The 13,591-nt window shown below is 45.6% G+C and overlaps 1 protein-coding gene and 1 non-coding gene across 3 annotated transcripts in view; one reads left to right on the top strand and one right to left on the bottom strand.

Moving 5' to 3' along the window:
• The window catches only part of KLHL20 (kelch like family member 20), a 57,275-nt gene that overhangs the window by 39,925 nt on the left and 3,759 nt on the right, over positions 1–13,591 (bottom strand). The window contains exons 2-4 of one of the 2 annotated variants that reach the window (XM_072998237.2): positions 13,027–13,093; positions 12,412–12,483; positions 11,136–11,709 (exon numbers count right to left, since the gene is read on the bottom strand). In XM_072998237.2, the coding sequence (XP_072854338.2) occupies positions 11,136–11,709; positions 12,412–12,483; positions 13,027–13,049 (669 nt within the window). In that variant the 5' untranslated portion in view covers positions 13,050–13,093. The remainder of the gene's footprint in view (positions 1–11,135; positions 11,710–12,411; positions 12,484–13,026; positions 13,094–13,591) is intronic. The other variant, XM_020798510.3, reaches the window with a different exon arrangement.
• On the top strand, positions 2,530–2,690 carry LOC140707180 (U1 spliceosomal RNA). Its single transcript, XR_013545457.1, has one exon. It is a non-coding gene; the product is annotated as a U1 spliceosomal RNA (small nuclear RNA).

Genomic DNA, 13,591 nt, shown 5'->3' on the forward strand with positions numbered 1-13,591 from the left:
TAAACTTGAAAAGCCTTCCTAGCCTGTGTTTGCAGCAGATGACAGTGTTTCTGAGGACTAGGAGATGGACTCATTTGATCCTACCCCTCTTTCATTTGCTCTCTCTAAATATACACACAGAGACCATGAGTGTAAATAAACCACAGAGGGAATCAGAGACTTCAAAAAACTGCCAAGGACTACACTGGTGTGAAATACAAGCCTCTGACAAGCTACAAACATATTCATACATACCTGTGAATCTCTGGGGAGGACACAAGTTTCTCATAAGACAAGAAAGGATCCAAATAAGACTTTTACCTTTCTCACATCCAGAACTAAAGAAAGACTGTGATGGGACAATACATTAGATACTTTATCAGCCTGTAAGACCTTCCCAGAGCAACTTGCTGTCCATGAGAAGCCATAACTATCATGCAAGCCTTGCAGAAACTGATTCATCACTACATGGGCAGGCCACCAACCTTTTGAAAAACATGCTGTTTTTAATCTCTGCCAGGACCAAAATACAGTACTCTGTAACTCAGCGGCGACAAGTTCCACTGGTCTGGACTTAACCCAAACTGCAAGAACAAAGCAGCAATTTGCAACAGATGGAAAAGGCCCAATCAGTTTCTTGTTATAGACTGCATACATGGGGGTATTTGTGTTCTCCACAGGTGGACATAACGATGGTCCAGCCCGCTGGGGCTGGACTCTCCACTCACCCTTCCACTGCTGCAGGCTCCGCGTTCCCTTCCTATCACTCTGGAGCTCATGGTTGGCTAGTCACTCCTGGCAGGAGGCGGGACAATGAGCCTCCCTGCCAGGTCAAAGAGTGGCTCGCAGACGGGGTGCTCCACAGCAATAGGGAGGGAACGCGGAGCCCGCAGCAGCAGCAGAAGAAGAAGGGTGAGTTATGCCCAACTTGTTACGTCCACCTGTGTGGGAGTATATCTCTAATAGAATTGGTGGCGCAGTGGTTAAACGCTGTACTGCAGCTAAAACTGTGCTCACGACCTGGGGTTCAAATCCCAGGTAGCCGGCTCAAGGTTGACTCAGCCTTCTATCCTTCCGAGGTCGGTAAAATGAGTACCCAGCTTGCTGGGGGGGGGGGGCAATGTGTAGCCTGTATAATTAAACTGTAAACCGCCCGGAGAGTGCTTGTACCGCTATGGGGCGGTATATAAGTCCAAAAATAAATAAATAAATAAATAAAATATTAATTAGTGTTAAAGTAATATCAAAAAGCGTTCTGTGTCTAAGTCGCACTGGCCATGTGACCACGGAAGATTGTCTTCGGACAAAACGCTGGCTCTGTGGCTTGGAAACGGGGATGAGCACCGCCCCCTAGAGTCGAACACGACTGGACAAAAATTGTCAAGGGGAACCTTTACCTTTACCTAATACCAAAAAGATGACTGAATCATGTCATAGGTTTATCTGAATGCATAGGTCTTCAGTGTATATTTATTTATGGCTGCTCTGTAGACCCCTACGTCTGTGTATTTCTTGTATTTGAATAATATAATTGTATTTAATTGCAATCTCTTATTGTTAGCTTAGGTAAAGGTAAAGGTTCCCCTTGACATTTAGTCCAGTCATGTCCGACTCTAGGGGGCGGTGCTCATCCATGTTTCCAAGCCATAGAGCCAGCGTTCGTCCGAAGACGGTTTCTGTGGTCACATGGCCAGCACGACTAGACAGAACGCCGTTACCTTCCCATCAAGGTAGTACCTATTTATTTTACATGCTTTCAAACAGCTAGGTTGGCAGGAGCTGGGAAAAGCAACAGGAGCTCATTCCGTCATGTGCATTCGATCTTACGACTGCTGGTCTTCTGACCTTGCAGCACAGAGGCTTCTGCGGTTTAACCCGCAGCGCCACCACGTCCCATACTGTTAGCTACCCCAAGGTATATTCATATGAAGGACCATGATCAAATACCCCAAATAAATGTTCCTAAGGAGGCAGCTCTTTTTGCAGTAATGTTAAAACATCTGGGACATTTTACTGTACACACTATGTATTTTAAATTAGTTTATTCTCACAACTGCCCAACACTGTCTATATTTTATGCAGCAACTTTATTGTTTTCATTAGTCATAGCAGATAATTAGAACAATACCGTTTCCCCTAAAATAAGACCTAACCTGAAAATAAGCCCCAGTATGATTTTTCAGGATGTTCTTAATATAAGCCCTACCCAAAAAAATAAGCCCCAGTTAAGTGAAACCCTGCCCTCCACCATTCTGCAGCAACCAGAAGATGACATGACTGTATTTGAATATAGATTGTTGTACATTAAAAATAAATAAAACATCCCCTGAAAATAAGCCCTAATGTGTTTTTGGAGCAAAAATTAATATAAGACCCGGTCTTATTTTTGGGGAAACAGACTGGGCACCCCAAAACACTGAGGAGTTCTCTTGGCCTCTGGCAGAACTTGGGCTGTGCGGCCTTGTACTGAATGGGAAGTGCAGCCAGGGGGTCACCATGCCTTTGGGGATTAGGGGACAGAAGGGGGTAGGAGGTGCAAGGGCCATTCCAACTCATACCTTGTAGGGGAAATACCATGTCATAAAAGTGGTTTTCCCAGGGTGAGGCTCATCCTTTGCACTTCGGGTGTGCTGATCCTTCTGATTTCCCCAAATGTGGGGAACTCAACTGCATAATTTGTGTTAATGGGGATTGCATTTGTGATTTCCCTGATGTTTTTACAATCTCTTTACCCTTTGGTTCCTGGCTGTTTTCAACCTCCTCTACCATTTAAATTTGCAGCCACAGCCCCATTGGCAATGCTTTGCAAAATGGTTCCCCCCCCCCATTGGGACACATTAATTAAATAAGACCTACTTTTTTATCCCAAAAAAGTGGGGGAGAAAGTGTATGCTGCTGGCTTTCCAGGAGGCACCACTGTTTGGCAAACTATAGGACTACTCCAGTCCTACTCCAGTCCTCTGAAGATACTAGCCATAGAGAATGGCGAAACGTCAGGAAGAACAAAGTTCAGAACAAAGTTCAGAACACAGCCAAAGAGCCCGAAAAACCAACAACAATCAATAGTCAATGTGTGAGGCTCCCAAAGTGGAAGCCATGGTAGGAGTGCCGCTGCTCCCGAAGAGTAACAGCCAGACTCAGACATCCCCCCCACCATCCCCACCGCGACGGGAAGAGAGAGGAGTGGAAACCCCTGATTGGGGGACAGAATGCGGCGGAACCCTTACCCTGAGCAAGGGGGTGGATACCCGGGACCTAGAAGAGGTTGTGAAGGGGTTAAAGATTACCCGCGAACCGGGACGGGTTCAGGCGGGAAAAAGAGGGGAGGAGATAGAAGCGGGGATGGGAGATATAAGGGAGAGGGCCAGGGACATTCCAGGCGGTTGGGAGTGGGTCTGGATGGAGGATCCCTGGACCCACAAATGGGAGCAGGTCCGGATCCCACATGAGGAGGCAGAAAAGCGCCGGCAACTGGGACTGAAGCCTCGCCCTTCCTACTGGGGAGAAACTGAGGCCAAAGAGTGGCGGAGAAGGCTGAGAGAAGAGCGAGAGGCGGTCGCCAGGGAGTTGGAACGTAAACGGCAATGGCATATCGCCGAGTTGAAGAAACTGGGGGGTTACCCGGTCCTTGGGGTGCCGAAGGAGGAGAGGGATCCTCCTGGGACGGCTGGAGTGGGGATGAGGAGACCTTGCCCCTGATTTCCCTGGAAGAAGAATTGAACCCTGGACTAGGACCTGTGCCGCCTTTAACAGGTCCTTGGAATCCAGAGAATACTAATCCCTTTGTACATAGTTTGTGGACTCCTTCCAAGCCTAACCTTGGTCTCCAAACGTCTCTGAACCCTTTCATGGGTGGTGTTACCGACGATGTTAATGTTGAAATAAATACGATACCGTTTGATGTTCCTACTTTGCCTCGTCAGTTTATTAAAGAGAAGACAGCCCATACCAACGAACCCTCACATATTGGCGCCCAACGCGGGGGGCTGTCAACCCCTCCTAAAGAGACAGACGGCTGGATACGACAAATAACAGAGGGCCAAGAGGCATTGACTCCCGCCAACCTAGCGGTTCGAAAGCATGCAAGTGCAAGTAGATAAATAGGGACCACATCGGTGGGAAGGTAACAGCGTTCCGTGTCTAAGTCGCACTGGCCATGTGACCACGGAAGATTGTCTTCGGACAAACGCTGGCTCTATGGCTTGGAAACGGGGATGAGCACCGACCCCTAGAGTCGAACACGACTGGACAAAAATTGTCAAGGGGAACCTTTACCTTTACCTTTAAGAGGCATTGATGCGACAGCTGGCTGACCAGCAGAAACTGATCATAGATCAGCTAAGCAGAACGCAAATAGGGCTATCTACCAAAACGATGGCGACGGAAGGCAGAGGGGTTATCGCGCATCGTGCGCCAATCAAACTCCAAAAGATGGGTCCCCAAGATGATCCGGCGGCATTTCTAAACATATTTGAACGAGTGGCGGTTTCAGCACAGTGGCCAAAGGACCAGTGGGCTCTCATTGTGACCCCCTACCTAACGGGTCTACCCCAAGAAATAGTGGACACGTTAGACCCGGAAGATGCAGGAGACTACGAAAAAGTCAAGACGGCAATCCTCAACACGCTGAACCTAAATGAGGAAGCCTACCGCAGACGATTTAGGGAGCTACGACTGAAGCCGGGTATACACCCACGAACGGTGGCACAAAAGATGAGAGTGAATGCCACAAGCTGGATACAACCGAAAGGAAAGACGGCGGAACAAGTGCTAGAGCTAATGATACTAGAGCAATTGGTGTCAACGCTTAGCCCAGGACCCAGGAACTGGGTGGTGAAACATAAGCCAACGTCAGTAGAAGGCGCTGTTACGTTACTAGAGGACTATCTAGGAGCGGAAGATCCATGGTTGAATCGCCCTGCGGCAGGGGGAGAGAAACCCCGGAGCAAAGACAAGATGGCGGAGGTAACGAACACAGGAGCTCCACGAGGGAACCAGATGGCGACTCCCAAAAAACAAGGCCCAGATCGCATTGAATACGTGAACGCGACGGGGTCGCGGATTCCCCGCCCGACGATCACAACTGACCCAGCCAAGAGCAAGCTGGCGCCCACCTGGAACCAGGGGAAGGAAAAGATGACCGCGTGCTTCGGCTGCGGCCAGTTCAGCCACATCCGGAAGTTCTGCCCGGCTGAAGAATACGCATGGGCCAACATATATGCGAACGCCGCTAAGGTGGGTGAGAAGTTCCATCCCGGGTGGGTAGTAACAGCAGAGGTCAACGGCCAGATGAAGCGGGCCTTAATAGACACTGGGTGCACCCGGTCGCTGGTGCGAGAGCTAGAGGGACCGAGACTGGGAGAGACGGTGGTAGTAAGGTGCATCCACGGGGACGCCAAAGAATACGATACGGCCAGGGCAAACGTGACTATCGGAACCCAGGAGGCAACACTGGAGGTGGGAGTAGTCCCCGGCTTAACCTGAGAGATGCTGTTGGGCAGGGACTGGCCGGGCCTAGAGGATTTGGCACGACGAGCGGAAGATGGATTGGTTGGTGAAAAAGGCGAGGGAGAAGGGGAAGGAGAAGTAATGCCGTTGTCCAGAGATCAATTGAGGGGCCTGCAACAAGATGATCCATCCCTGAAACCCTGTTTCCAGAAAGCCAACCCAGAGGGAGAGACCCCGGTGAATGGGGAAGGGTTTGAGGTGCGCCAGGGGCTGCTGTACCAAATACGCCGGGGGGAGCAGGGGGAGGAGTCGGCCCTGGTGGTCCCAGACCACTTGAGGAGCTGGGTAATGCATTGGGCACACGATTTGCCAGTGGCAGGGCATTTGGCTACCCAGAAGACGTTGGCACGTATCCGACAAAGGTTTTTTTGGCCAGACATGGTGAAGCACATCGAAGAATACTGTAAATCATGCCCAGAGTGCCAACTAACTCAACCCAAGACAGGTCCGGGGACAGGACTGATACCTATGCCGTTGGTTGATAGGCCGTTCGATCGAATTGCAATGGACATTGTAGGGCCCTTAACTAAGTCAGAAGGGGGACATCAATATGTGTTGGTGATCATCGACTACGCTACACGGTACCCCGAGGCCCTCCCGTTGAGGTCGACCACGGCGAAAGTACTGGCCAAAGAACTCTTGGGGGTATTTTCGAGGGTAGGATTTCCGAGGGAGGTGTTAACGGACCAAGGGACTAATTTCATGAGTTTAACGTTCAAGCAAATGTGGGATCTCTTGGGGGTCAAGCCCCTCCGGACTTCTATTTACCATCCACAAGCCAATGGCTTGGTAGAAAGGTTCAATCGAACCCTGAAGGGAATGTTGAGGAAGGTGGCGATGGAACACCCCAAAAAGTGGCACATGTTTGTTAACCCTTTAATGTTTGCCGTGCGAGAAGCCCCTCAGTCATCGACGGGTTTCTCGCCATTTGAATTGTTGTACGGGAGGAAACCAAGGGGAATACTGGACCTGATCCGCGAAAGGTGGGAGGAAGGAGAAGATGCATCACGGAATGCCCTGCAGCAAATAGTAGAGATGAGGAACAATTTGAAGATAGCCTGGGAGGTGGCCCAGGAGAATCTAGCCCAAACACAGGGGAGACAGAAGGAACGTTACGATAGAAAGGTGAAGCCCAGGGAATTTGAGAGGGGGCAGAGGGTATTGGTATTGTTGCCAACTGAGACTTCCAAATTCTTAGCTAAATGGCATGGACCTTATGAGGTACTAAGGCGAGTTAGTGAGGTAGACTATGAAGTAGAAACCCCGGATAGAAAAAGGAAGAAACAGGTTTTCCATGTGAATCTACTAAAAGCGTGGGTAGACCGTGAATGCTTCTTCGATGGGGAGGCCGACGATGAATTGGGACCTGAAATCGGGGAGATGCGGGAAGAAGAAGACATAACGGTGGGTGAACTTCTGAATCCCACCCAAAAGGAACAAGCCCTTTCCCTGAAATCAGAGTTCCCCCAGGTGTTTTCCAAGATCCCGGGCCAAACGAATCTAGTAGAACACACCATTGAGACCGACCCTGGAGTGGTGGTAAGGGAGAACGGGAGAACGTGGCCCCACCACGTGAAGGCCCTAATGGAGAAAGAAGTAGAAGACATGTTGAACATTGGGGTGATAGAACCCGCCAAGGGCCCATGGCGAAGCTTCCCAGTCATTGTACCCAAACCTGATGGGTCCTTGAGATTTTGCGTGGACTTCCGGAAGGTTAACACGGTCTCTAAGTTTGATGCTTACCCCATGCCAAAGGTAGGGGATCTACTAGACAAATTGGGAAACGCACGCTACCTGAGCTCGATCGACTTAACTAAGGGATATTGGCAAATTCCCGTGAGGGCTCAGGATCGTGAAAAAACAGCCTTCTGCACCCCCAAGGGGCTCTTCCAATTTGTTAAGATGCCATTTGGGCTCCATGGAGCGGCTGCCACCTTTCAGAGGCTTATGGATCGGTTGTTAGAATCCCAGAGGGAATGGGCTGCTGCCTACATAGACGACATCATTGTTTTTAGTGCTAGCTGGGAGGAACACCTATCTCACTTAAGGAGGGTGCTCAAAGAGTTAAAAAAGGCCGGGTTAACCGTTAATCCCAAAAAGTGCCGAATAGGGTTGGATAAAGTGGAGTATCTGGGCTTCAAAGTCGGTCAGGGGGAAATACAGCCCCAGGAGGAGAAGGTAACTAAGATTTCCAAGTGGTATAGACCAAGAACCAAAAAGGAGGTGCAGCAGTTTTTGGGCTTGATCGGTTATTATAGACAATTTATACCGCAGTTTGCCTCTATAGCGGCCCCCCTCACGGACCTTACCAGAAAGAGGGCCTCGATTAAAGTTAAATGGGGCCCGGCTCAGGAAAAGGCCTTTGAAACTTTGAAGGGAATAATCTGTGAGTTACCCATCAGATTCTCCCCGGATTTTACTTGTCCCTTTATAAATACGATACCGTTTGATGTTCCTACTTTGCCTCGTCAGTTTATTGAAGAGAAGACAGCCCATACCAACGAACCCTCACACAATGAAGCAGAAGTAGATGTTTTTCTGGAACTCTCTGGCTTTCTCCATAATCCAGCACACGTTAGCAATTTGGTCTCTAGTTCCTCTGCCCCTTTGAAATCCAGTTGTACTTCTGGGAGTTCTCAGTCCACATACTGGTGAAGCCTACCTTGGAGGATTTTGAGCATAACCTTGCTAGCGTGTGAAATGAGTGCAATTGTACGGCAGTTGGAGCATTCTTCAGCACTGCTTTTCTTTGGAAATGGGATGTAGACTGATCTTTTCTAATCTTCTGGCCACTGCTGAGTTTTCCAAACTTGCTGGCATATTGAGTGTAGCACCTTAACAGCATCATCCTTTAAGATTTTAAATAGTTTGACTGCAATGCCAGACTTCACTCTCCAGGATGTCTAGCTCAAGGTCAGCAACCACACTATCTGGGTTGTCTGGGACATCCAGATCTTTCTGGTATAATTCCTCTGTGTATTCTTGCCATCTCTTCTTGATGTCTTCTGCTTCTGTGAGGTCCCTATCATTTTTGTCATGTATCATGTCCATCTTTGCACAAAATGTTCCTTTAATATCTCCAATTTTATTGAACAGATCTCTGGTTTTTCCCTTTCTATTATTTTCTTCTATTTCTTTACATTGTTCATTTAAGATGACCCTCTTGTCTCTCATTATTCTTTGGAAGTCTGCATTCAATTTTCTGTAGCTTTCCCTGTCTCCCTTGCATTTTTGTTTCCCTTCTCTGCTATTTGTAAGGCCTCGTTGGATAGCCACTTTGCTTTCCTGGATTTCTTTTTCCCTGCGATGGTTTTGTTGCTGATTCCTGTGCAATGTATGAACCTCCATCCATAGTTTTTCAGGCACTCTGTCCACAAAATTGAGTTCCTTAAATCTGTTCTTCACTTAGCACTGTGTATTTATAAGGGATTTGGTTTAGATTATACTTGTCCTTCATACTTCCTTCAGTTTAAGCTTGAATTTTGCCAAAGGAAGCTGATGATCAGAGCCACAATCAACTCCAAATCTTGTTTTGCTGACTGTATAGAGCTTCTCCATCTTTGGCTGCAGAGAACATAATCAATCTGATTTCGGTATTGCCTATCTGTTGATGTCCATGTGTAGAGTCGCCTCTTGTGTTGCTGGAAAAGAGTGTTTGTGATAACCAGCTTGTTCTCTTGTCAAAACTCTATTAGCCTTTGCCCTACTTTGTTCTGAACTCCAAGACCAAACTTTCCTGTTGTTCCTTTTATCTCTTGACTCCCTACTTTAGCTTTCCAATCCCCTATGATGACAAGAACATCTTTCTTTGGTGTCAGTTCTGGAAGGTGTTGTAAGTCTTCATAGAATTGGTCAATTTCAGCCTCTTCAGCATCGGTGGTTGGTGCATAAACGTGGATTACTGTGATGTTGAAAGGTCTGCCTTGAATTTGTATTGAAATGATTCTATCATTTTTGAGATTGTATCGCAGTACAGCTTTTTCCACTCTTTTGTTGACTATGAGGGCTACTCCATTTCTTCTATGGGACTCTTGCCCACAATAGTAGATATGATAATCGTCTTAATTGAATTCACCCATTCCTGTCCATTTTAGTTCACTGACACCCAAGATGTCAATGTCTATTCTTGACATCTCCTATTTGATCACATCCAGCTTACCAAGGTTCACAGATCTTACATTCCAGGTTCCTATGCAGTATTCTTTTTGGCAGCATCGGACTTTCCTTTCACTTCAAGGCACGCCCACAGCTGAGCATCCTTTCAGCTTTGGCCCAACCACTTCATTAGCTCTAGAGCTATTTGTACTTGTCCTCTGCTATTCCTCAGTAGCATATTGGACGCCTTCCGACCTGAGGGGCTCATCTTCCAGCGTCATATCTTTTAGCTTTTTGTTTCTGTTCATGGGGTTTTCTTGGCAAAGATACTGGAGTGGCTTGCCAGTTCCTGCTCCAGATGGGTCGCGTTTAGTCAGAACTCTCCACTATGACCTGTCCATCTTCGCTTTCTCTGCACATCATAGCCCATAGCTTCTCTGAATTACTCAAGCCCCTTTGCCACGACAAGGCAGCAATCAGTGAAGGCGGTGCACAGCTCTGTACACTATCTTAGATAAGCAAAATAAAGAACCCTGAAATAAAAGCAATGATCTGTAACTTTTCTCAGCTAGAATGCTTTTGTGGTGTTTCAATGATGCATAGCTAATACCAGTCAGAAAGGAAAAGCAGCTATAGTTATAATACAGTGGGGTCTTGACTTAAGAACGGCTTGAGTTAAGAACATTTTGACTTAAGAACCACTCTCATAGGAAAATATTGACTTGACTTACATACTTAGATTTGAGTTAAGAACTGAAAAAACCCACGTGGGAGGCAGGGAAAGTGCAAAATGTGAACTTTCAGTTAACTGTTGGCCAGTGAAAAGGGTGCCTGTCTGCTTCCTCACTCCTCCCAGCGTTTAGAGAGTGGATTGGGAGACAGTCTTCAGACTGCCTGGTACTGTACTGCCTGGACTGTATTTTCCCTGCCTTCCCTGAACCTTTCTTGACCTAAGAAAAAAAAGGAAACAAAATATCCCCCTCTAGTGGTCGAAGGCAGAATAGCAGCTTCCCATTAGTTTCTATGGACGGAAAAGAGCAGATACGGATCAAATGGTTTTCAATGCATTCCTATGGGAAATGCAGATTTGACCTGAGAACTTTTTGACTTGAGAACCGCCTTCCAATACGGATTAAGTTCTCAAGTCAAGACCCCACTGTATGGGTGTTCTAAATCTAAAGGCATATCAAGTTTGGTCAACACGTGAATGAGAATGACATGATAAAACTTCACTTAAAAGTTAGAACCTACTTAATCTATTTACCCAGTATTGAAATTAGAAATCCACAAAGCATAAACCAAATGGCTACAAGTCTACAAGGAGACTTGAATCTTGGGCTGTACTTCAACTGGACATGAAATAATATAATTTCTTCCCAATGTAAAAAAAAAAGTCTTTAAATAAACATTTACCCTTGTTTTTCTAAGATTTTTTTTCTTGCTTAATGCAGAGTAGTCCCCACAAATGTATACCTCCACATGCAGTGACATAGTTCACATTACTGTTTCACTCTACTGCATGCAAGTCCAGGACTTAGAACTAGGCCACTCACCTCTTGAAAATTATGTTGGGTGAATTTGTCAGCAATTCTCAGAAGTTCGCGGCAGGAATGGGTATCAGCAAATGCTCGAATTCCGAGGCAATTGGAGGGGTCCAACTGTCTTTTCAAGAACTCACAGCAGGCTTCCTGGATCTCAGCTAACTGAAGAAGGCAGGCAGCTGGCAGTAAGGTCTGGACATTACCCTCTTCTACTGTGATTTGTGAAGTGTATGCAAAGTCAATCAGCAGCTCCATAGCCCTTTCATCAATGTCTCTTATCACGACCTCTGTTTGTCGGCTCTCTGCAAGCTCCCCTGTGAACATTGCTCTGAAGTAGGGGCTGCAGGCTGATAGGATCACCCGATGGGCATAGATCTTCTTGGCCCCCACCACCAGCACCACGTCACATAGCTCTCGGTGCTTCCGCAACAAGTTGATAACCTCTAGTGTTTGTCGAGGGTGCTTGTCAGAGACGTAAGGCATGCGAGCAGGCTGTGGCACTCCTTCTGGCAGTTTGTTGGGATCCCCAAGAGTGCATCGACTCGTTACGTCCATTCCTGTTTCACCTGCTCGATTACTGGTGCACCTAGAAGAGGAATATTCCGGTGAGATAACGGTTGGGGGTGGGGAGAGATACCAAAAGATGTAAAGTCAGTAAACTACTACCAAATGTGGTGGTGGGGGGACTTGCTCAGAAAAAAAGAAAAAAAGTCCATACTCCATCTGTAACCCAAACACATGGTTTTGTCGTTTTCTTAAAATACTGGTCAGTGTTCATCTCTCATTTTATTATACAGTACTACCTCCATACTGTATCGCTTATCGTTCAGATTATCTCTTATGAATTGAAGAATATAAAAATTTCAACAAGAAATAAAACAGGAGCAGTAAGGTCCAAACAACTTTTCCTGCGAAGGCTGTTGATCAAAATCATTCAAGAACAGATCAGCAAAAATGCCAATGAGTAGCATGTTTGTTTATACAGATCTTTTTTCAAAGGACAAAGGCAGTAGGCCACAAAAGCTGGAAACATAATTTGGACCACAGACAAGCTTTGAAATAAAGAATCCCTTTGAAAAGGAAAATAAAACCAACAAAATAATAACCAGTTATAAAGGAGCTCAATTGTTACACAAATTGTCAGGTTTTTCTACAAGTATTCTACTCATGCAGTAGTCTGTGTACAAACAGTATGAACATGCAACATCTGTGGAGCTGCTTGCCCAAGAAAATATCTAATAATTTCTTGTGCAAGCAGAAGACCCAATAGCTTAAACAGGTTCTTTACATCTGGAGACTGCTGGCAGAATATAATGCCCTGTCAGTGCGGATTCCAGCCACAGTGAATATATCAGTAAACCTAGAAAAAAAATTACAAATGAGTAGTAGCCAACTTGGTAAATTGATTTATCCTTTTTTATCATATAGCTGTTTTTTTAATTTTATTTTTATTCCCATAGAAATTCTTCTAGCTTTTTGAATCCTAAATTGGGGATAGGCTGAAAGTCAACTGCTAGAAATCTGAATGATTTGCCAAGGATTTCTGGGGCCAGTTGTTTAACAATGGCAGCAACAAGATAATCCCTTCCCCACCATTTATACTGCTATAATAAAGAACACTTTAAACTTTTATGTGGACAATAGTACTAGACTTTTGTGAGATCCATTCTGTTCTTACAGCTGGAATAAGTGACTCAGCTTAGAATGATTCTATTTTAAATGTTTGCCTTTTGCACTGTAGTAAAGAAACTGAGTTTATTGCAAATTATCATATCTACTATTGCTAAAAAAAGTATGCCTTTCACTGTAACTACACAACAGGATTTCAGCCTATGATTAATACAAATAATGTTTTGGAATAATGATTGAAATGAATTAAATAATTTCTCTTTCTCCATCTTACCTGCGCATTGGCTTTCCGTCCATGCACTGCAAAAAAGAAGTCTTCAGCTTATGCTTCTGTGCCTATCCTAAGGAAAAGAGGAAAGTATAACAAACTATTTTACTGAGCTGTTAATTATACACAATAGGATTGATTTCTGACTACCATGAATTGAATAGTACTGCAAAGCTCATCAACACATACTGTTTCCCCAGAAATAAGACCTAACCTGAAAATAAGCCCTAGTAGGTTTTTTCAGGATGCTTGTAATATAAGCCCTATCCCTAAAATATGCCCTAGTTAAATGAAACCCCGCCCTCCACCATTGTGCAGCAAACAGAAGGTGACATGACTGCATTTGAATAAATGTAAATTTTTGTACATGAAAAAATAAAACATCCCCTGAAAATAAGCCCTAATGTGTTTTTTGGAGCAAAAATTAATTTAAGACCTGGTCTTATTTTTGGGGAAACAGGTTATATATGGCTTAACCATTGCCATCAAAAAAACGTTGCACTCTTAAAACTGAAATTAAAAGCCACTTATCAGATAACATCACCTGCTAAAATTTCAGTGAAGTGGATTT

This window comes from Pogona vitticeps, chromosome 4 (genome assembly GCF_051106095.1).
Source record: "Pogona vitticeps strain Pit_001003342236 chromosome 4, PviZW2.1, whole genome shotgun sequence".
Lineage (NCBI taxonomy): Eukaryota > Metazoa > Chordata > Lepidosauria > Squamata > Agamidae > Pogona > Pogona vitticeps.